Genomic DNA, 24,075 nt, shown 5'->3' on the forward strand with positions numbered 1-24,075 from the left:
TTGAAACAAAATATACTCTATATAATAAATATTCTACGATACAGAACCTAAACTTTCTAATTTGGATAGTGTTCACTATTTAAATTATGAATTAATAAAATAATTTAATATAATCTAAATTACATTTAAATTTGCACTGTTATGCTTCCATCTAGTGGATGTTATTTTTATTTATTGAAAACTTTACTTAGAGCTGTATTCATAGTTCCGGCTTAAGTGTAAGTGCACCTTAAGCACAAGCTTAAGGCAGCGTTTAGATTCATATACGGCTTTCTTAAGATATACTTCAAAATTTGATCTTATCTAAGACATGTGGCTGGGATAAATATTCATAATTTTAACTTAAGACAAGCTTGAGCATTAGATATTTCTGATGTATTCATATTCAAATAAGACGGTCTTATAAAATACCTTAACCTTACTTTTCATCCAAATAAGAGAGTTTTTTTCTAAGTCATCATTTCAGTTGACTTGAGATAATCTTAAATGTATTTACAGTGAAAAAAGTGGTTCAAATAATGAATTTTTTGGGGTTATATAATATTGACATCGGCGATAATAATGATATCAATTTTGATTTGGACGACGATGATTTAATCATACGTATTCCAAAACGTTATATTCGAGATGTGCAAGATCCTTTTGATTTTTGTTCAGACATCGAATTCAAGTAAAGATATAGATTTGACAAGGATAATGTTAAATTCGGAATATTACCTCTTATAGAACAAAATTTAACTAAAGTCAATAAACGAGGATTACCAATCCCACCAATTTTTCAATTATTATGATTGCGATTTTATGCAACTGCAAGTTTTCAGGTAATTATAAATCAAGTTGAGAATATTTATTTCTTATTTACAGTTATTTGCTAACTTAGAGAACACTGAAAAGAGCGTTTTTATTTTTCAAACAAATATATATTTTGATAAAACTATTCTTACAGCTCATTTTAGGTGATACCATGACAGTATCACAACCAACAGTTTCCAGAATAGTTTTTTGGGTGAGCGTTTTACTTGCAAGCGAAATTCATGATTACATTAAAATGCCTCGAACTCAAGCAGCAAAATTAGAAAACCAGAGACTTTTTGAACGTTTGGGATTTGGTAATGGAGCAATTGGAATACCCGGGGTTGATGGAGCAATTGATTGCACTTATATCCGATGAGTTCATACAATGTTTCAAAATATTAATGAAATCAACAGAAATCGAAAGGGCTATTTTTCTCTGAATGTACAAGTAAGTATTTCTTTTATTTTCACTAGTCATTACAGACTGAACAACTTATAATATGATAATTTTTATTATTTCGTAGGCGATTGTTGGCTCATGGATGGAATTTTTAGATATTGTTCCAGAATGGCCTGGTAGCGCTCATGATAGTCGAATTTTTCAAAATTCTCGAATTTACATGAGATATTCTGAACGTGAACTAACTGGGATACTTGTCTACGTATTCTTGATAATTTGTAATCATAAATTAAAGTCACAATTTTATCTCAGTTGAATTCGAACTGTAAATGTAATAAATTCAGAATTGTAAATATAATGGATTCTATAAAAATTTAAACTTTCGTTAAATAGATATCATTTGTAATTACTTTTTCAAAAATATATCTATAAGAAAAGTTTTTGAACGTGTTTTAATAAAAAACAAAATTTTTTATAAAAAACTATTTTATTTTCAACCTTGACATTTTTGGTTTGATTACATTAAAAAGTAATTTATTTAATATAAAAATTTAATACATGCTTTAATAAAAAGTTACGGGCTTAACACTCTAATATAGTTAAAAATTGCATTCAAATGCACTTTAAAATTAAAATACTGTTAGCCCTTGGTACTTGAAAAGTTTTTTTAACGTACAGTATAAAATTATTTGTATTTTAAAAATTGCTATCACCTTATAAAATCTTTCAAACTAACGATAAATTTTTATCTTTACATTTCTATGCTATTTATTATAAAAATTAATAATAAACTAGAAATATCCAGAAAAAATCATGTCAATCATGCCCGTAATTCTTATTTTGTTGTCTTAATAAATTTAACTCACTTAGTTCAGCTGCAGCGGTTGCTGCACGAATCTCTAATTTATATTTTTGTTTCAGGTGTTCTATTGTTAGATTATGTATCTCTTCTTTATGTTGACATTTCAGTTGAAATAATTTCTCTTCTTGCTTTATTATTTTCTTAACCTTTCGCTTCTATAGAATTTCTCGTCTTCATTGGGTGGATTTTTTCTTCCTTTAGTTGTTTTCCTATATTGTTGAGCTAAGATGATTTTAAAAATATTAATTAAAATATATATTTTAAGTATTATGGCTAATAAAACTATTTCTACCAACGATTTTTTAGTAACAATAGACGATGAGGGTTCACGTGGTAATTCTTCATCATCATTGCCATCATTCTCATCATCTGGGAATAGTTGTTCAAGGCTTATGTATTCTTCACATTCCATTGAGTCAACAGCATTACACTTAGCTAGATAAAAATATTTCTTATAATTTCATTAATAGTGAACGATTAACCAATATATAAGAAAGTCAGAACTGCAAATATCTTGGTAGTTTTAAAAATAAAATAATTACAGAAGGAAAAAAGATGAAAACGTCCTAGTAACTTCTTCTTCAGACTTATTTGAAGAAAATAAAATCGGTGCAGTTTTAATTAAGTTTGGGGCAATAAGGAAATATCAGGATCAACTTCAGAATCTGGAATTGATGGACCGACCCCAGTTGCAAGGCGATGTTGCTTTTGGTTGTCAGCGCATTCCGTTGTTTTGTTTTTAGATTTGACCAAAGTTTTTTGAGTTGATCTGCATTTCGCTGCAATATTTTTAAAAATTATTATAAATTCGGCATACTATGTATTAAAAAAATAAAGATGAAATTAACAGATAACTAACAATTTTTAATTGTTTCTCTTTGAAAAAATCAAAATAAAACGCAATTAACGAAAAAATTTCACATCCCAAGCGGCACAAATTTTTTTTGTTAATGTTTTGTTAAATTTAAGTTGACAATTATTAATTTTTTAACTTCTTGTTGAGTGAAATCTACCAAAAAGTTAACATTTTTTTTTGTGACGCTTGGGATGTAGAAAATTTGAAAAACTACAAGTCCAATTTTCAAGAAAAACTTTCTAAAACTAATTTATTTGTAAAATTTAATTAAAACTGATCAAGTGGCTGCTAATTTTAGTGTTATATTAAAAATTTAATTTTACCCTTTCAGTAATTATACTAGATGAATTAAAGTCGGTTGCGATGAAATCCCATGCTTCTTTTTTTTCACTTAATGTAGCAGCATAACTCTTTTTATTTTCAATTACTTGGGCATAATTTTTTAAAATTTGTAGAAAATATTTTTTTTCTACAGCGGTAAAATTAGTACTTTTTCCTTTTTTTGACATATTTTCTTCTGATCTTGCGGTAATAATTTTCTAGTTGAACTAGAGGCTTGAATTTGAGGCTTACAATTTTCTAAGGTACATTTGTACATCTGTTTACAATTTTGAATAAAAAACTTCATTGTCAAAATTTAAGTACTTTTCAACCAATGAGATTGTTGGAAACATAAGAATTTTCACGGAAATTGACGAACACGCGTTGACTTGGTCTTAAGTTGGGTCTTACTAAAGCTTATCTTACTGAAAATAAGATCCTGCTTAAAACTTTTTACTTACTCAAGTTTATCTTAAAGAATGACTCTGAAAACATCATAACTTACAGCCGATAAGGCCGTCTTCATGAAGACAGGCTTAAGTACAAACTTAAGACCGGACTATGAATACGGCCCTTACTGTAGTTCTTTCGCCCGGGAGTATTAAAATACTCGGTTTCAGCGCGGGAAAGGAATCATTTAAAATAAAAGAATTCTATTTGGACGTTATTTAATTTTGATCAAAATTATTTAGTTGGTTTCAATTTATTATTTAAGTTGACAAAATATTAAAAAGCTTCAAAATATAAAATTGAGGTTTACAATGACGTGATCTTAGCAATCTAAGCTCTCGGTGAGAAGTGTCGTTACATAGTTTTTCCGAAGAGCTTCAAACTCCGTTCTTCTCCCACCATAACTTCCATACATACATCCACTCTAAGGAATACATAAGCACACACATTTTCTACTACATATAAATGATCCTTATATACTAACATGTATTTTCTCTATATCTATATATATTTATTTCAGCCTATCGGCCTGAAAGTTAGATTTCACTAATATACACTTTTAGCAATACAGTCATTATGTTTATTTAACTATTTTTATTAATTTAACAGACCCCTTTAAGATCTATTTATAATAAAAATTAACTTATAATTAACTTGAAATTAAATTACAATAAAAATTATAATAAACTATAACATGAAAATATATATATTATATTGTTTATAATATGTTGGATTAATGTTTGAGTTTGACTAATTAATAACTTGAATTAAATTATCTATTATTTTACAATCGGATTTTCAGGTTGGCAATAGCCTAATCGGCTCGGTACCTGCATTTCGAAAGAGTGGGACCAGGGTTCGATTCCGGCGCGCACCAATATTTTTCAATGATTATAAACTAAGAATATGTGCGTTTCATTGCCAGCCTCTGTACCGGTCGGGTTTTCTGTGGTTTTCCCATATAGTTATGGAGGTAAAATGTCATTATAGAAGTACCTCCATACTATTTAAGACCGTAATGCAAATGCAGGTACTGATTATAACGCGTAAGTCGACGACAGTCGCAGCAAATGTGTGTCGGGCATGAAAGAAAAAATCCCGACATGCAGGGGGGTGGGGACGAAAAAGTGGTTGAGTTATAATGACGGGGTTGAGAGATTATATTACGGAGAAAAAAGTGGATAGACAATAATTCCCCACCCTCCCTTGTAAAACACTCTACAGTGATACAAGTAAAACCATCCTCAATTATAACCTCAATTACAATCGGATTTTCTAATAAAATTATAGTAAATTAATTAAATAATAATTATTAATTATAAATTAAATACAAGATAATAATTATTAATTATTTTAACTTAATTTTGCTTAACTACAATATTATTTAAAGTTAGATTTTAACAGTAAATGTTATTTAACAATCTTATTTTTGTTTAGTTACATATGGTTTTGTATTATTTTTTGTTACTGCAGAACAAGGGTCTATTGAATTTTACACGTGTCTTTTACGACTTTTCCTCATAGGGTTTTAAGTTCCATGTGGCGAGAAATAGTCCTTGAATTATTCAAGTACTTTTTATGGGTTCTGAGAATTCGGTTACAATGTCCTTTTGTACCGAAAAATGTTTTTTTATTTTATTTTATTTTCTTTTGTAAATAAAACAGAGTTAACTAAAAGATGTTTATTACAACTGGTAAGAGTAAAAGCATTAAATAAATGATTTGAATATTTACTTCGAATATAAAATTTAACTAATTTTAATCATTTAATATTTATTAATTTGAATATTTTATTTGAATTCGCGCTCTCATAATAGATAGCGCTCTAATAAGGGTGCCACAACTTAGTCCTAACAGAGACTATACAAAACGTAATGTTTTTAGCAAGGTGCAATATCCCAAACGTTTGGTATCGAGATAAGCACATTTAAGAAATGTGACACTTGCCGAAAATTAGTTTTCATAAACGTTACTTAATCCTAAAATGTATATGCTAGAAATGTGATGTCTAAAGAACGTTCATGTTAAGAAACGTTATACTTCAAAAATGTAAAGCTTCTAAAAGCGATAGCATCACAAGTGTGCCATTTGTAAATCGCTCAAGGTTCTAAACGTGATGTTTCCCTAACGTCATACGTTTAAAAAGTCAATCGGCCATATCGACGGTAGGAGTTCCGTTGATGCAGTAGATTTCTTCAGATAATGAAAAAACCTATATGAATTTCAATCTGACTAAAGTCACATCGTCTAATATATATTATTAGAAATTTTATCAATAATAATAATACTAGTAACAATAACTTGATAAATAAAAATTAATAATAATAATAATAATAATACAATTCGAAAATTAAATATTAAATAATAATTAACATTTTTATAGACAGTATTGTTATGTTAATAAAAATCTGACATGTAAAGAAACTGAGCCAAGTCACGTTGACTCGAACTCTTTTTTCTCTCGATGCATAATTTTATAATTAGTCTTATCATTTTAATCTAACAGCTGCTAACTCTTTTACACTATTGTAACTCAATACTTGGCTCAATCATGTTATACCTAAGAAATTAAACTTAAAACTAGTTAGACATTATCACGATTGGAATCCACTCGCGGGTTTAATTACTACGATAATTATTTTTGATGGGAAAAAAAGTATTTAATAAATGTCATAAAGTAATAATAATAATAACAATAATCATAATAATAATACTATTAACAATTTCATCAACAAAAATATGAATTTTAATAATTATAACAGTAGTAATAATAATAATAATACAAATTTTATCAATAATAATAATACTAGTAACAATAAATTGATAAATAAAAATTAATAATAATAATAACGTAATTCGAAAATTAAATATTAAATAGTAATTAACATTTTTACAGACAATATTGTTTTGTTAATAAAAATCTAACATGTAGAGAAACTGAGCCAAGTCGCGTTGACTCGAGCTCTTTTCTCTCGATGCATAATTTTATAATTAGTCTTATCATTTTAATCTAACAGCCGCTAGCTCTTTTACACTATTGTAACTCGATAGTTGGCTCAATCATGTTATACCTAAGAAATTAAACGTAAAATTAGTTAGACATTATCACGATTGAAATCCACTCGCAGGTTTAATTACTAAGGTAATTATTTTGGATTGAAAAAAAGTATTTAATCAATGTAATAAATTAATATTGATAATAATAATAATAATAATATTAGGTCAAGTGATATACAGGTCAAGTTGGACGACATTTGAAAATTTCACCGTTTTTATTTCAATGAAAGCTGCAGTAACAGCTTCTCTGTACGAATGTTTGCTTCTACATGTAAGAGGAGCTGAGTTAATTGGATACTAATAAAAATAATAATAATTGTAATAATAAAATTTAGATATTATTTATTTTTTTTAACTTCAGTGAGGTATTCGTTTATAAATGTATTATATATATAATATGTTTTATAAATGTAATAATATAATAAGTTTTATAAATGTATGATAGATAAATGTATGTATGATAATTATTATAAATGTATTAATAATTATATTTTAAATTTGTTTAAAAGTAATATTAAATAAAAATTTAATGAGGATTAATATTTTTTTAAATAATCAAGTCAACTGAGACAACCTCTTGTCGGCAGTAACTACAAGTTAAAATTTGCCCATCTCCAAGCAGAGTTTGCACGTACTGTCTTTGACATGCTTGGCAGAAGATGCAGTGCCGACAAGGGTTGTAGACGACGTCCGGTGGTGATTCCTCGTCTGAACACGCCAGGCAAATTTGAGAATCTAAAATAATTACAAAGTATCATTGAGAGTAGTTTCTGAATTATTAAAAAAATGTATAATTCTATTTATAAAAAATTTGTATATTACTATAGATAAAATCGCCAGCAGCCGCCGCTGGATATGCATCTTCATCATTCCTTAGTTCAGCACGATCTACGTCAACTACAAAATAATTTAAATATTAAAATTTAATTTTCGATGGTAATTACTGTTTCGAAATCACAGCAGCTCGTTCAAATGGGGTAAGGAGCTAAAACATGCGCTGGAAGAAATGGATCGTCAGGATATTTAGAAGCTGATTTGGCAAATTACAGGAGTGTGCTGGTTAAAAGATCACCAGGTACATATAATCACAGGAAAATTGTTGAGTCCACATTCAGGCCACCTAGAAATTTGTATAAACTTACTGTAAGCCGTTTTGGCGCGATCAAAACTGAAGAGAATCGATGAAGAATATCTTGACGAAGATGATATATGATAATTACAACAGGCACCTGAAGAAAGAATATACCAGGGACTGGTTTTGCCGACATTGGAGCCATGGAGATCGGCGATGAAAACATCTCGAGAAGAATGAACACCTTACTGACGGAAAATTCGACTTTTATATCGAATATAGTTTGTAAAAAGATCCTGAGGTGGCCACTTATAACCATAATAACTAATAACATTTTTTATAATTTAGTAAAGAAAATTACTAATATGAAATTTACTAAAAAATGTTTTCCTTACCTGTTTCGTTACTTTCCACCCAGCCATAGCCATAAAGGCGGATGGGCCCAGTTTCAGATTCGTCATCTGAGTCAACTTCATTGTCGTTATTATTAATGTTCTCATTAACATTTATTTCCCCCAACAATAGTAACTCCGGTGCCTCGGGCTCCATTTCCCGTAAGCGAGCAATGGTGATCGCTGTAAGTAAAAGAAATATAATAATAAATTAGAGAGAAAATTATAAATATAAAAAAAATTTACATTAAACTGTATATTTAAATTAAAGTAAAGTGGAAGTACCATTTTTGGCCAGTAAACATTTGAATTAATTGATAAAAAATTATAATATTATAACCATATTTTTTTTGAGTTTTAAAAAATTTGTATTAAAAAAAAATTCAGTTTGTAATGGATTATTAATATCAATTAATTTCTATCGTTTATTTGAATTAAAAATGGCCACAAACGGTACTTCTACCCTATAGTGATAGAAGAATTTATTAATTACTTACTCAATTTGTGATGGATGGGTACGAGGTCAACGATTTCAAATCCAGAATTTGGGTCTGGATTTGTGAATATTAAATTGCGAACCAGTTGCTCAGCTGCTGAAACACCTCTTTGTAAAAACTCCAATTCATTAATACCTCCGCTTTCAAGTAACTCCTGGAGGCGATTAATTTTTGCTGAATCGATCAATGCTTTTACAGGTGGTGTTCCTCTACTGATAGCTTTCTTTTTAGCCAATTTATCCACATCTCGATAACTTTCGCATTCAATTGAAGTTGCGGACTCTGCAGCAAAAGAGAAATAAAATATTAAATTATAAGAAATGTTATTAGATTTATTTGTTTATTTAATATTTTAGGGTAATTTGGTCGTCGTAATCCGAGTTTAAATTAAAAGGTATTTTTTTTTATTTTTTGCAAATGGTCACTCGAAAAATAGCATAAAATATAAAATTATTTGTAATCAAAATTTAATTGAATAATTTCAATCCATAATTATGGTTAAAAATTTATAATAATATAAGTATTAAAATATCACAACTGGTTGACGGAAAGTTTGAGGTGGACCTTGAGTATGCAATTAAAGACATCTTGAGTGGCCCGCCAATCAAGGAAGTATGCATATACTTTGAAAAAGTATTGGACCGAATCAAATTCGGAACTTCAGAAGCTGAGCCAAGGAATGAGGAAAAAGAGTCCAGATAGACAGTGCAATTACAAATAACTAAAATGAAGCAAATTATTGAAGTCTTATTTATAATTATTAATTGAATGTAGCAGGGGATGGGACGTATTAAAGTTTTTTTTGTAAAAGCTGTACTTAAGAAAATTAATAATAGTATTAAAATATCAACTAACAAGTACTGGACTGTCACAAAATAATGACAATTGTTATAAGTTATGTAAGGTTGATACTTAAAAAATTTACTCACGGTGTTCAATTATTGTTTAAATTTGCAAATATCATTTCAATATGTTAAATCTGCTATAGATGTATTATATTATAATCTTTCGAATGAATATGAAAAAATATGGGGTCAAGTTGAAGTCATTTGACACCCAAACTACCTTAATCGAGAATAAGATTTCAAAAAAAGTAAAAAAGTAATGATTTTAACTCACCCAAGAAGGACCACGTATCAGGCGCGACCCCACTCATGTTCTGCAGGCGATTAAAATGAATCCTAGTGCAATTTGACAAGCCATCTACATCATTGTAGAATGACAGATTACTCGGGCCGACTTTGTTGAGCCATTCTGACAAGTAGTATATCAAAAATAGTTCAAACTTTTGAAACATTTGTTCATTTAAATTCTGAACCACTTGTACAAAAGCTTTTACAATTTGTTGCGGAGGCAACAAAGCAAGCAACAAAATTTTTGTGAAGATGCGAATTTCATGGACTGCGTTTCTTGCGCGTAGATCGATTGTCTCCATTGCATTGACATACAACAACTGAAACAAATAAAAATAATTATTATCATAAATCAGTTTAAGGTAAATGGTCATAAATGCAAAATTTTAAGTTTAATTGATTACACCAGAAATGACATAATTGTACAGTTAAATAAAAATAATCATTAGTAAAAGCGAATAACTATATGTCCCGAGTGAACTACATAAATGAGAAAAAAATCATGATTACTAAGTTAAAAAGTAGAAACTTAAACTCACATGACTGTATGCATCAAGCGTTCCTTTTAGTCTTGTCGCTGGATAGCGCCCTCGCAACGCTGTAAATAATTTATTATGAAAATCATAATAAATTTTTTCAGGTTGAACGTCACCTAACACCTTTGACAAACCATTTCTCACAAGCTTGTTGTAATCTTCAAAGGAATCTTTATTCAAAGCTGTCCATGCGGCGGGAAAAGACTGAAAAATAAAATAATCCATAATAATTTGTAATTGATAATTGTAATTATATAAAAAAAAAAAAAAGTTAACTTGAATCAAGCGAAAAATTCGTTAATCAAAATTTACATAAACCAAGAAAAATTGCTTAGTTTGAAAATATTTCTACTAAAAAAGAAAATTAAGTTTTTCAAAATTATTTACTTGATTCAAGTAAATATTTTTTTTATGTACAAACGATGATAAAAAGATTTGTCAATAAATTTACGTGAGTTTTAAAAGGTACAGTCATAACAATGATGCGACTTCCATCGATGTCTCCAAGTTTAATTGGGATTTCCTCAAAATATATAAACTGGTGGAGAGCGGCTTTGACGATGGCGAGGAACTCCAGGTCGGCCACGGCGACGCCGCAGACTTCATCTGTTCTCGTCATAATAGGTTTAACAACCAAACTGCCCTTGTTGTGCGATTTTAAATCTTTCCACTTGTCATCGTGATTCAGAAGATTGATCAATGTATTAAATCCATGAGTTAACTCTGGGAATTTTCTTTTTAACCTCCACTGCCGCATTCGAGCTGATACTCGTTCGAATGGATATTTAAGCGCAGCACTTGGATACCTAAAAAATAGAATAATATATAATTTTGAAAAAAATGGATATTATTCTTATTTACACTATTATTAATATATATTTTATATTTTTTAGTTTGGTTTATTTATAAAATCATGTTTTTTAGATTTGTTTTAACTATTATTTATTTCAATTTACTATTAATTTCGTGATTATTATTAGTAATAACTGTAATTATGACTATTATGCCGAGCCGAGTGCTCAAATTAGAAAGGTAGGCATACGCAATACCACGCGCTTGCCCTATCTCTCTTGCTCCCACGCAAAAGATGCGTGAAAAAATCTTTTAATTCTGTCGATCCTAATCAGGATAATAGAATAATCTTATCAAATAGTGAATGTAATATAAATCGTGTAAAAATTAATTTATTCTTGATTTTTTTTTAACGTTCCCAACTACAAAATAAATTGAAAAAAGTATCAAAACTGGACTAATAATATAATAGCTTAAATAGTAGATGTGAGCTTTAAAATAAATTCAATAGATTTAAGCTAACTTTTATGGTTTAAAAATTGTTGAAGGAGAAAAGATCGAAATACATTCATTGAAAAAATTTTTCAAATTTTTAAAATCACGGAATGAATTAAAAAATCATTAAAATTAAACAAATAATCGTTTCAATTTATCATTCATCTATCATTTATCTTTTACATCTGGAAAATAATTTTCCTAAAATATGCGAAATTCGAAAATAAAAAAAAAAACTTTTTAAAAATATACCTAAAAATACTATTATTTAATTATTTAATGATAATAAATAAACATCTAGTTTGTATAGCAACTTACAAGATTTTCAATTTATTGTAGATCGCTTTGTTCTGCAAAAACGAGTGACAAAGTAGAGAATGCATTTCTTTTAAAAAAATTGCATCCTCAAGCAGATCAGCTTCACCCACATGGTTGTGCCGGTATTTTGGAGCATCCTCGTCTTTTTCGTCTAGATATCGGAAAACTCCGTCCGAATCCAGAGTCCCTTGCCCATTGCATCCGTGCGAATGGTTCAAAGAGCACAAGAAAAATCTGAAAAAATAATTAAATTAGAAGTAAAAAATATTTTTTTTTAATTGCATCTACAGTTTTACAATTTTTTTACAAATGACAAATTTTTAATTTTTTTATAATAATTTTTTAATAAAAAAAAATCTAAAAATTTTTAATTTTCGGAAACTCAACTTTCATTAACTTCATTAATTAAAAAGTATAAAAGTTTGTAAACTAAAAATGGCATACAATAACGAAAAATTGTTTCACTTCAATTTTTATGAGTTGATAATTTTTTTAATTTATTAATAAATTAAACCGAAGATTTATAAAAGTTATTCCTTTTTGAAAAAAACAATATCGTTAAATATATAATGTTAGCTAGAAAATTGAATATTCTTTGAATTTATGTTTCCTTCAGTTCTCTGAATTTTTTCGTGAGCTGTACTACTACTACGACTACTGTATCGCGTAGGGTAAGTTTCATACACTGTTATGTACGTTTGTCATGTGTGCATAGATATACTTACTCTGAATTGCAACCAGGGCTTCTCTTGAAATTCAAGATTTCGCAACAACAGAAGAGCACAACCGATTGTTTTTCACTGTTATCGGTAACACCGACTTTTTGCTTTGCCTCTATTGCGTTTTCATTTTATATATTAAGTACATGTATTTCATTTTTATTTTTACAAATATGTTTGAAAAACATTACATAGTAATAGCTACTTATGGATATTGTCTCCTCTTATAGATGTATGAATGAACACATAATAATATAAAAAGTTAACCGAACGCCTTATAATGGCTTTGGTAAGAGTACAACTCACGAGCGAATTCGGAGAACTTTATAATTTTATAGATTATCTGAAGATTTTATTCTTTTTTTTACATTTCTATGAAATTTATTTATGTGACACTAAAATTAGCAGACACATGACAATTATTTTAATTTTTTTGAAAGATAAACTAATTTTAGAAAATTATTTAAAAAAAATTGTATTTATAATTTTTAGATCTTCTAAAAACAAAATTATTTAAATAAAATTTTTTCGCTTATGTTTGTTTGTTAAAAAATTTTATAAATTATCAGATGTCTCTTAATTTCAGTATCATATAACAATACTCTACTTTCATGCTAGCATTATTTGATTGAGTACGTAGAGTGATTGTATTATATAAATAATGAAAATGTAAATGACACTGAAGTTAGCAGACGTCGAGAAATTTCTGATTTTTTTTAAGTAAATTACAACTAAAAGATATTTACAAAAATTGCACTTTTAGTTTTTCAAGTTTTTAACATGTGAAATTTTTTTTTTTTAATTGTTTAATTGAAATTTTTCGATAAAAAATTTCTACTAATTTTTAAATGTCAGCTAACTTCATTTTCATAAATTTAAACTAATTAAAAATTTACTTACTTTCTTTGTCCTGATTCGCGTGTTGCTTGATAAGAGTAGTATAAATCGGTATCAGGATCCTTAAAAATACGATCAGGTAGAGATTCTACTGAAGATTTCTTGGCGGGAGCGGTCATGATGATTACAATGTCACGCGTTTACAATGAATTGACAACTCGTGCTCGCACATAAAACTCATCAACACAGTGGTTCACTCGTACTAACCGGAGCCCGGAGCGACAGGTTCAGTAAGGCTAGACCGTGAGTAGACAGTACCCCCACTGCAGTACAGCAGCGTCGATGTTGCGCGGAAGGAGCCGAGAGCGGACGAAGACCATTGCCCCTTGCGCGCCAATGTTCCCCCCGGAACGGTTAGCATCTTACCAATACATGGAATCTGAGCACGTTCGTAAGTAGGCAAGCCGAAAGTAAGGCTTGGAAAAAAATGAAGTGAGCGTGAGGAGCCTCGCGTGTGACGTCACTCGTAAAATTTTTTATGCTTTCAGATTTTTTTTTTTAAATAATTATTTATTATTAATTTTAGTTACTACGGTTAATGGTTATTTGAAGCTCACAAACGCATCTTAAATATAAATTAATACTCCCCTGTCATTAGCCGTTACAGTAGACATGCGGCTGAGTTTTTGGCTCAGGCGCTCAAAATCCCATGTTCGAAACCTCTACAATGTTTTTTTTTAATAAAAATTTTTGTTTTATTTTTTATTTTATCACAAAAAATCAAAATATTATTACAATTATTATTATTATTATTAATATTATTATGGATTCTACATATCAATATGATTAATAAATTTTGTTATTTTTAATGGTTATTTGTAATCCTTAAATGCAATTTAAATAAGTAAACACGCAAACTTCCTTGAATGCTCAAACGGCCGCGCGGCAGTTTTTTTGCGTGGGGTCATGAAGGTCCTGTGTTCGATTTCGATCTAAATTTTTTTTTTTTTTTTTTTTTCAATAAAAATTTTTGGCATATTTTTTTTAAACTTTTATTTTTACACAAACAACAATATAAAATTTATTCTCATAATTGTTATTATTATAAATTTTTTTTTTATTGTAAATGTTACCCTTCTTATCATTGTGGTCATCATTATTGCTAATGTTATTATTATTTATATTATTATTATTATTATTGTTATTATTACGGTTCAATCAACATTATTAATAAAAATTATTATAATTAATGGTTACTTGAAATCCTTAAACGCAATTTAAATATAATATAAGTTAACATTTTTTTCGCGTCAGATGTTCAAGTGAGCGTGCGGCTAATTTTTTGCGTAGGGTCATGAAGGTTTTGTGATCGATTCCCAACAAAAATTTTTTTTTTTTTTTTTTTTTTCAATATAAATTTTTGGAATTTTTTTTTGTATCTCTTTCCACGTCACCCATGGGGTAAGATACAATGGAACGCATTTTTTTTAACGTGGTATCCCCAGTAGGTCTAATCCACGACAAAATCAAAAGAAATCTTCAAATCTACAACCAAAATATTGCACAAATGTTGCGAAAAAAAAAAAATAAGACCATTCCTTTTCTTTGTTTTAATGTCTGGGATAAGTGAGCACGCTCTTTCAGCCGCAACATTTGAATGAGGTAATATCCTCACTATACCCAGTAATAAACGCAAAGTTTTATACCGAAAAGAACCATCAGAATTAGTAACAGAGCAAATTGCCATCCACATTTCGTCAAATTGCAATTTGTACCATTCTTTTTTCTGGAGTTCATTTTCGTGGTACAAGGAATGCTATTCGCGAGTGACACTTTCTTCATCGGTAACGCGCAAATGGCGACAAACGTTAATTATACACGCGAGAGTCTCCTTACGATCCTCATTAAATAACGCGGAATATCCCTTGAATAGCGCCAAACTTTTTAAAAACGGGTCATCGAACGGAAGCCTTTTGACGATTCGATTTGCCGCAGTAACGTATACGTTCTATAGAACTCAATACATTTTTGACGGAATGTGTCGATTTCCGCTTGTGATATTTCGGTCATACGGTCGGTTTCAACTACGCTAAGAACATTATCGATAACTTTACTCGCTTTATAGCTGGACGGCTAAATTTTTTTACGATTTTTTGTTAATAATTACAATTTTATTTTCCTCAAAAAATCCAAAAATCTCCTTTTTCTAGACGCCATTCCGGATCGTTTAAGCCACCAATCATATTTTTAGGAGACGGGCAAGTATTTTTCGCAATAAATCAACTTCTCGACTAAACTATTAGTTTTTCCCACCTTCATAGCCTGTAACGGTCTCGGCTTTTTTACAGGCTCAGGCATTAGTATAAAAGACAATAAATAATACAGAAAAAAAAGTGTTGGAAAAAATACTACATAAACAACTTAACGAAAATTAATCGAAACACATCAATAATACGATTTCACTGAGAGAAAGAATCATGAGTCACGAATTACCGATCAGATAATCAACAAACCACGTAAAACAGGACTTATAATTTCTTATAGCTAAATCCCGATGCACTCATACAAAAATCCTAAATCATGAATAATACAATCCCGACCTATAGTACAAACAACCCTGACCTACGATACACACAACCCGAACGTACAGCTTACATAATCTCCACATACACAGGTCACTCAATCCCGAAATGCGTTTCACGACCCCGAATAATCCGTTACGCGATTACGAATAATCAATAAAAAATTCTAAGTCGCGTATTCAATATTTCCAAATCACGTCACTCAATTATGATGTACAGCACACACAATACCAAGTCGCTGGTCACACAATCCGATACACAAGTCACACAATCCCAAATAATCCGTCACAAAGAGTGATTAATAAACTAAAAATGTCGTAGCGCGTATTAAATAATCCCGAGACAAATGTCACACAACCGCGAATAATCTTTCACGAAATCACGACTTATTTACTATTTAAATGACTATAAACAAATTTAACCCTTCGTTGGTCGCGCTATGTGAGCGAATCGCCGCCTAACAACTACTCAACCTATAGAGACTCGTTATAGTGCGAGCGAGAAACTAAAAAAACCGCGACCAACGAAGGGTTAAAGAAATAAGGAAAGAAAAGTTATTAAAAATATTATAGTAATTATTAAAAAACTCTAAACGTAGGCTTACAATAATGGGAAATACCTTGAACGCTGGATGATACACTTCTATCGATGCCTGACAGTTAATATATGAGAAAAAATGCGCGTTTTTCAGACAAAAATAACGCGAGCAAAAACAAAAACTGCCGAACGACTGTTACTACTAGGAAAAACATTGGAGACTCACACTAACTCAGTAACACTTTCGTAAAGAAACATTGAGTTTGTAAAATCAATACTAATAATAATAAATCAAATATTGATAAAATTAATACGAACATTTTTAATTTTATTATAAGATAAAAGACCCAGTTATTGACACTGAACTAGTTATTGACACTTGCAGTTTTATTTTAATTAAATAAAACAAATCGATTATAATAAATTAAAAATATAATTTTTGAATTATAAATTTTAAGATAATTAGTTTTTGAGAACAATTTATTTTTTAATTAGAGTAAAATTGCAAGTGTTAATCAACTAGGCTAGTGTCAATAAATGGGTCTTTTTTACCTTCGTAAAATTTTATTAAAAAAAAAAAAACATTGTGAAGACTTCAAACATTGTTAATTAAACCATGATAATAATAATAATGACAACAATGGTGATAATAATGGTGACATTTAAAATAAACAAAATTTACGAAAATGACAATTATGAGAATTAATTTTATATTATTGTTTGTGTAAAAATAAAAATAATATAAAAAAAATATACCAAAAATTTTTATTAAAAAAAAAAAATTAATACAGGATTGGAACACGGGAGCTCAATGACCCCACGCAAAAGACTTGACACACACGTGGGTACGTAGATGTCTTACGAAAACTAAGTGTTAACTTATATTTAAATTGCGTTTAGGGATTTCAATTAACCATTAATAATAATAATATTTATTAATAATATTGATTGAACCATAATAATAACAATAACAATAATAACATTAGCAATAATGATGACCACAATGATAATAATGGTGACATTTACAATAAAAAAAAATTTACAATAATAACAATTATGAGAATAAATTTTATATTATTGTTTGTGTAAAAATAAAATTAAAAAAAAAATATGCCAAAAATTTTTATTGAAAAAAAAAAAAAAATAAAAACTAGATCGGCATCGAACACGGGACCTTCATGACCCCACGCAAAACAACTGCCGCGCGGTTGTTCGAACATTTGACGGAAGCTGCGTGTTAACTTATATTTAAATTGCGTTTAGGGATTTCAAGTAACCATTAATAATAACACTTATTTATAATATTGATATGTAGAATCCATAATAATAATAATAATAATAATAATAATATTTAAGTTGCGTTTGTAAGCTTCAAATAACCATTAACCGTAATAACTATAATTAATAATAAATAATTATTATTAAAAAAAAAAATCTGAAAGCATTAAAAATTTGACGAGTGACGTCACACGCGTACGCGAGGCAAGTAGAGGACTAGGTATGGAGGGTAGAGGTACCTCTACCCTCCATAGGACTAGGGAAAGGTTACCCACGATCTGGCTGCACTCCGCCCACCCAGCATTACGTACCGTGTTACATATGTCCTTTTGGAAAGGGGAACTTTTTACTCACAAATTGGCTGCACTGACAGGTTACACAGTTATACAGTTGCAAGTCTGTTGAGGAGGAATGGCGCTACCCCTTCCATAGTACTCTTCCTCTATATTTATCTTATAAAAGTTTATGCTGCGTTGTTTATACTTCGAAATAACCCAGAAAGATTTTCATAATAAATTTTATAGTCGTTTCTTTTTAAGTGATTTATTAAGTAAATAAATAAATATATGTCTTGTATTAAAAATGTCTTCAGGTATACTGAGACAAGGACAACGAATGGCAGTAAAACTGCATGTCAAAAATTATGGTGGTTATTCGTATTACAGTTACAGATCAAGAAACGAAACAAGGTATTTTTAATTTAACCTAATTAAAACCTCTTATTATTTTTTCAAAAATAAAGCCGTGTGGATACTGTCCATTTTTGTATTATTTATAATGATCCAAATTACTTATTTACATTTTACTAAAAATTTGTTATTATTATTATTATTGTTATCACACAACGTAAACTCCAATCGAAATCTGACAGTCCTTTCATCGACATGAATTAATTTTACATTTAATTATTTCTTAGAACTCTACATAAATACTGGAGAAATCTGGTTACTATGATTCATGAATACTAATTCAGTTTTTTCTCTTTTTATGTACAGTTACCTCAGATGTTACGATCGTAACGGTGGAGGTTGCCCTGCAATTGGAAAAATCGTTAATGGTGAACCTCTTTTAACAATTAACCACAACCATGACAGAAATCCGTTGTTATGTGGACAGAATGATTTTCAAAAAGCATTGTACAAGGCGACGATCAATCGACCTTTTCAGTCAATGCGTTTAATTTATGATCATCTAAGTCAATTGTAATATAATAATAGTCTATAATTTTTTAATGTTGTTGATGGAAAAACAAAAATATATCTAATTTTGTGGAATTTCACTGAACAGGCACTCGGTAGCAGCTACAAGTTTAACATGGGTTAAGATGCAACCTGCAATGCAACGATGGCGTTCAAAAGTTCGTCCACAACATCCTGCAAATTCTAGAGATCTCATGGAATATGCAGAACAACTTCAACTACCTCAATGGCAACATTTAATTCGTTATAACAATGGTGAATTGAATGTACACACTATTCCAGTTACTGATGGATCATTTGTTACTGTTATTAGTGACGTTAACTTTTTGGGATTATTAAATCCTACAACTTTTTTTATGGATGCAACCTTTAAAATAACACCAAGAAAACCTAAAGTTTATCAGGTTTTCTCGATAATGGGATTAGTAGATGATACGGTAAATAGAAATATAAAATAATTAAAAATTTTTACATAGTGTTACACCTATAAATTATAGAAAAGTATCTTTTAATATATTTGAGTTACACTTTTACATTAGAGTATTTCATTCATTTTAGACACTACACAGAAAAAAAGGTTCACTTCAGCCAAGAAAATATTTTTCTTCCTAATTATTTTCTTGGGCGAAAAAAAATTTTTTTTTGACAAGAAATTTCACTTATTTCAACAAAATAAATTCTCTTGCTTTAATAAATACGTATCTTGATCCAAGAAAATTTATTTAAGTCAAGAAAATCTTGTTTTGAGAAGATTCAGCCTCTTGCTCCAAAAATTTTAATTCTTGATAAAAGTTAATTTTCTTGTCTTAAAAAAAATTCTCTCTTGCTCCAAAAAATTGAATATAAAGATAAAAGTAAATTTTGATTAATATGTTTATTGATTAACATTTTACATGGGAAGATCAAATAATATTTCATCATTTCTTTTCATTCATCATGTATAATTGCACGCTAAAATAATATAAAATGGGTATCAAATATTCAAGAGAAAAATTTTTTTAAGGTGAGAAAATTTTTTTCTCAGCTGAAGTAAGTGGCACTGCTTTTCTAAAGTATCTAAAAATCTTGATCAAATATAAAAATTTATTGAATTAAGTATTTATGATAATTTGAATTAAGAAAGAATGACTTCCACCAAGAACAAAATTTAAAGAAAAATTTTTACTCTGACCAACACAACTTCGGTCTTCCTTCAAGCACCCGAAAATATTTTGAGCCAAGAATTTTGTTCTCCAGTCAAGAAATATTTCTTTCTGTGTATTAATATTTTTGAGAATCTTCGAACAATAATTTTATTAGGAATTGAAGCATTTTTTCTTTAAGTGTCGGATCCCCGATGATTTTTGGATTAATTAATTTTATTGTAGGTCAAGTTGTTGCTGTTTTTTCTTTTAGTTAGAAATTGTAATAAATTTCGAAATTAATAGCTATCGCTAAGATACTTAAATAGATAAAATAAAAAGATTGTGCATCGTTATCCAAATAATTATTTTTCTTTTTTGTGTTCTAGGCTTTACCAATATGCTGGATGCTTATGACAGCTAAGTCATCATCAGCTTACTCTGCTGGCTTAACTTATTTTAAAGACGTTTTGGCCCCTCACATTCAACCACAAACATTTATTACTGATTTTGAAATCTCTTTGCGGAATTCAATTCTATTTACATTTCCACAAGCAAAGCATGTTGGCTGTTTATTTCACTACTGCCAGGTGAGCCTAATATTTGAAAGAAAATTATACTTTTGATCCTAATTATATGCTTAAAAAATCGTACATTGATATTCACTTCATGAATTTATTTATCAATAGGCACTCATGAGGAAATTCAAAAAATTCAATCTATTACAGTTGTGTAAAGAATGGATTCCAGGGCAAATTATAATACGTAAATTTATGGCTCTAGCCTTATTGCCACATCAAGATATTCCTGCAGGCTTCGATTGGCTCGTCACGAATTTACCTGCTGATATTAGAAGAATATTTGATCCTTTTATAGCGTATTATAGACGTCAGTGGTTAATTAGAGAAACTCCAGCTAGATACAGTGTGTATAATGAAAAACATCGATCAAATAATTATTCCGAGGCGAGCAATCGGCGAAATAAACTTCGGTTTGGAATTCACCCATCTATATGGACATTTACAGGTATAATATTAATAATAATAATAATAATAATAATAATAATAATTATTATTATTATTATTATTATTATTATTATTGTTTATTTATTTATTTATAAATATCTTAATACATTTATAATAATAATTATTTATTTAGTATAATATAATTAAGAAATGACCTTGTATTTTGTGAACTATTGACATTTTGAAAGATATAAGCTCATCCTGATGTTTTACTTATCAAGAGCTTTCATTTGAATACCCACATGAATTTTTGATATATTTTTCATATATTCGTGTATATGAATGTATAAAATATATCAAAAATTGATGTGGGTACTCAAATGAAAGGTCTTGATGAGTGTAACATCGGGATGAGCTTAATATCTTTAAAAATATCATTAGTTGACAACATACCATGTCATTTCTTAGTCATTGACATTTTTAAGATCTAAACTCATTTCAATGTTACACATCTTTTATTTGAGTACCCACATGGCATTTTTTATATATTTTATACATATGGTAAGTGTGAAATATATAAAAGGACATTTCTTAATTATGTGTCTTAAGATAAAGAATTTTCGAATGCAGCCTCAATACTTATCATAATAAATTGACTATCAGTGAGCATGATATGAAATTTTGAAAACGCACGAAGTCAAGTCAAGACCTTTGCAATGACACTGAATTTTACTCACAAAAAACCGAATTTATCATATGGCTATCCTGGACGCAAAATTTTTCTCACTGATGGTCAATTTATTATGGAAAGTATTCAGGCTGCATTTAAAAATGCTCTATCTTTAAATACATAATTAAGAAAAGACCTTGTATCTTCAGAAATATCTTCAGAAATTTTTAACAATATCAGTTTACCCCGACATTACACTCATCGAGACCTTTCATTTGAGTACCCACATCAATTTTTCACATATTTATATATATTATATATATATGTACATACCATAAATATATACAAAATGCATGTAGTTACTTAAATATAAGCTCTTGATCAGTGTAACATTAGGATGAGCTTATATCTTTAATCACGTCAATAATTAGAAAAGTAGGTACAGTGCAATGTAACTAAAGTCATTATTTACTAAAGAAAAATTTTATATATTTATAGTTCACAAGTCACAGCAGTCACATAGTGACTGCAAGGTTGCTAGTTATTATTATTATTATTATTATTATTATTATTATTATTATTATTATTATTATTATTATTATTATTATTATCATCTTACAGAAAAATTGCGAGATTTACAAGCAGTAACACATTTAGAACTTCTATCATTGTTCCGTGGTGAACCAGTCATCCGCGAGCCTCGTAGCCAAACATTAAAAAGAGATGAGGATATTAACAATGCTTGGATATTATACGAACAAAATATTTTAAATATTCAATCTTTCCTAGCTTATGCTAGTTTTTTTCTGAAGCCCGCGTATCAAGAAGAAGAGCAGAACCTTAATAATATGGATATCGTGACTGATGAAGAGGAGGATGTATTAGAAGTAGGAGGTAATGTCAATTAAATATGTAATAAATTTCGAGTGATTAATGCTATCGGAATAAATGAAATATCGCGTTACTAATACCAGAAGAAGGGCGCATCTCAACATCGATGCTCTGCGAAGCCAGAAGGGCGCATAGAAAAATTTTTTTTCCTCCAATTGACCTAAAAATGTTTATAACATTCAGATCTGTAAGAAAAGGGAATAACAAAAATTTTTTTTTATACGCCCTTTTGGCTCTAAGACAAAAAAAAATTATGCGCCCTTATGCCTTTAGAATTTTTTTGTCTTAAAGCCAAAAGGGCGTATACAAAAAAACAATTTTTATTCACTTTCCTTATAGATCTATATGTTATGAACATTTTTAGGCTAATTAGAGTAAAAAAAAATTTTTTATACCCCCTTTTGGTTCTGCAGGGCCAGAAGGGCGTAGATGTTGAGATGCGACCTTCCGGCATTAGTAACGCGATATAGTAGTCCATTCTTCAAAGGATCTAATCGAGATCTGATAGATAGATTGTTTAAATTTTGTAGACAATATTTGAAAAATTTGTACCATAACGAATAATCAAAGCTACCAAAAATGTTATGTTCTGTGAAATAAAATAAAAAGATAAAAAGATGGTGCACATAAATTCGATGGCATTAATATCACCATGTTAAACTACAAAATTGATAATAGAAATAGCATTAACTAAAAGTGTTAAACTTATTTTTCCAGGCGTGATTCTACAGCCACCAGAATACTATTATGCAATGGAAGTTTTTCATGAAATTGATGTAGTGTTTGAATAGTAGAGAATCGTATGAAAATCTAACTATTGCATTGGTCTTCATGACGAAACTTTTGAAAAATTTGGATATATTTTGACTCAGCTCGTCAACTAATTTAGAAAATAATACATATGGCTTAAAAGTTTATATAAGTATGTATATATATGTTTAAATAAAAATTACATTCTCCTATCTTTTTATTAAATTCGCTGTTGCATTGGTTATTTTTTTCGAAATTATTGAAACTTTTAATTGATTAAGTGTGTTCTCTATGCTACAATCAAATGGTCCAGTAACTTTCAACTATTGTGTTCTCACAACTCAAAGAGGATTTAAGTTTGCTCATCAATATCATTCTGACTTAAATTTTTGTCAAATAAAATTATTGACGTTTGTACATATGACAGTGTGATTTTATAGACGAAAATTTCCAGGTATAGTATCATAAGAAATCTATAATATCGATTGAATTAGACTTGTTTTGCAGTCGGTAACGCGGCTGAATTTTTTTAAACGTATGACGTTAGGGA

The 24,075-nt window shown here is 29.1% G+C and overlaps 2 protein-coding genes and 3 long non-coding RNA genes across 6 annotated transcripts; 3 read left to right on the top strand and 2 right to left on the bottom strand.

Moving 5' to 3' along the window:
• Window positions 1-228: 228 nt before the first annotated feature.
• Window positions 229-1,514, top strand: LOC123270995. Its single transcript, XR_006510747.1, has 3 exons — window positions 229-821; window positions 947-1,243; window positions 1,320-1,514. It is a non-coding gene; the product is annotated as an uncharacterized LOC123270995 (long non-coding RNA).
• Window positions 1,515-2,793: 1,279 nt separating this feature from the next.
• LOC123270997 lies at window positions 2,794-3,803 on the bottom strand. Its single transcript, XR_006510749.1, has 2 exons — window positions 3,237-3,803; window positions 2,794-2,836 (listed from the first exon to the last, which is right to left on the bottom strand). It is a non-coding gene; the product is annotated as an uncharacterized LOC123270997 (long non-coding RNA).
• A 3,423-nt stretch (window positions 3,804-7,226) lies between these two features.
• On the bottom strand, window positions 7,227-18,105 carry LOC123270969. 2 transcript variants are annotated; one of them, XM_044737159.1, is made up of 11 exons: window positions 18,039-18,105; window positions 13,596-14,254; window positions 11,977-12,210; window positions 10,823-11,177; window positions 10,375-10,575; window positions 9,822-10,155; window positions 8,703-8,984; window positions 8,209-8,388; window positions 7,884-8,137; window positions 7,564-7,638; window positions 7,227-7,476 (listed from the first exon to the last, which is right to left on the bottom strand). In XM_044737159.1, exons 2-10 carry the CDS (start codon window positions 13,709-13,711, stop codon window positions 7,630-7,632), a joined length of 1,965 nt encoding a protein of 654 aa, XP_044593094.1. In that variant the 5' UTR covers window positions 13,712-14,254; window positions 18,039-18,105; the 3' UTR covers window positions 7,227-7,476; window positions 7,564-7,629. The 2 variants fall into 2 exon arrangements, with proteins under 2 accessions (XP_044593094.1, XP_044593093.1); XM_044737158.1 differs by lacking the exon at window positions 18,039-18,105 and having other exon boundaries at window positions 13,596-14,318.
• On the top strand, window positions 7,470-8,184 carry LOC123271003. The gene is made up of 2 exons (XR_006510756.1): window positions 7,470-7,718; window positions 7,791-8,184. It is a non-coding gene; the product is annotated as an uncharacterized LOC123271003 (long non-coding RNA).
• Window positions 18,106-18,321: 216 nt separating the features above from the next.
• LOC123270971 lies at window positions 18,322-23,657 on the top strand. Its single transcript, XM_044737161.1, has 7 exons — window positions 18,322-18,618; window positions 18,925-19,131; window positions 19,217-19,565; window positions 20,639-20,839; window positions 20,939-21,275; window positions 22,506-22,778; window positions 23,493-23,657. Exons 1-7 carry the CDS (start codon window positions 18,512-18,514, stop codon window positions 23,564-23,566), a joined length of 1,548 nt encoding a protein of 515 aa, XP_044593096.1. The 5' UTR covers window positions 18,322-18,511; the 3' UTR covers window positions 23,567-23,657.
• Window positions 23,658-24,075: the final 418 nt, after the last annotated feature.

The sequence above is a fragment of the Cotesia glomerata genome, linkage group LG8 (genome assembly GCF_020080835.1).
Source record: "Cotesia glomerata isolate CgM1 linkage group LG8, MPM_Cglom_v2.3, whole genome shotgun sequence".
Taxonomy (NCBI): Eukaryota; Metazoa; Arthropoda; class Insecta; order Hymenoptera; family Braconidae; genus Cotesia; species Cotesia glomerata.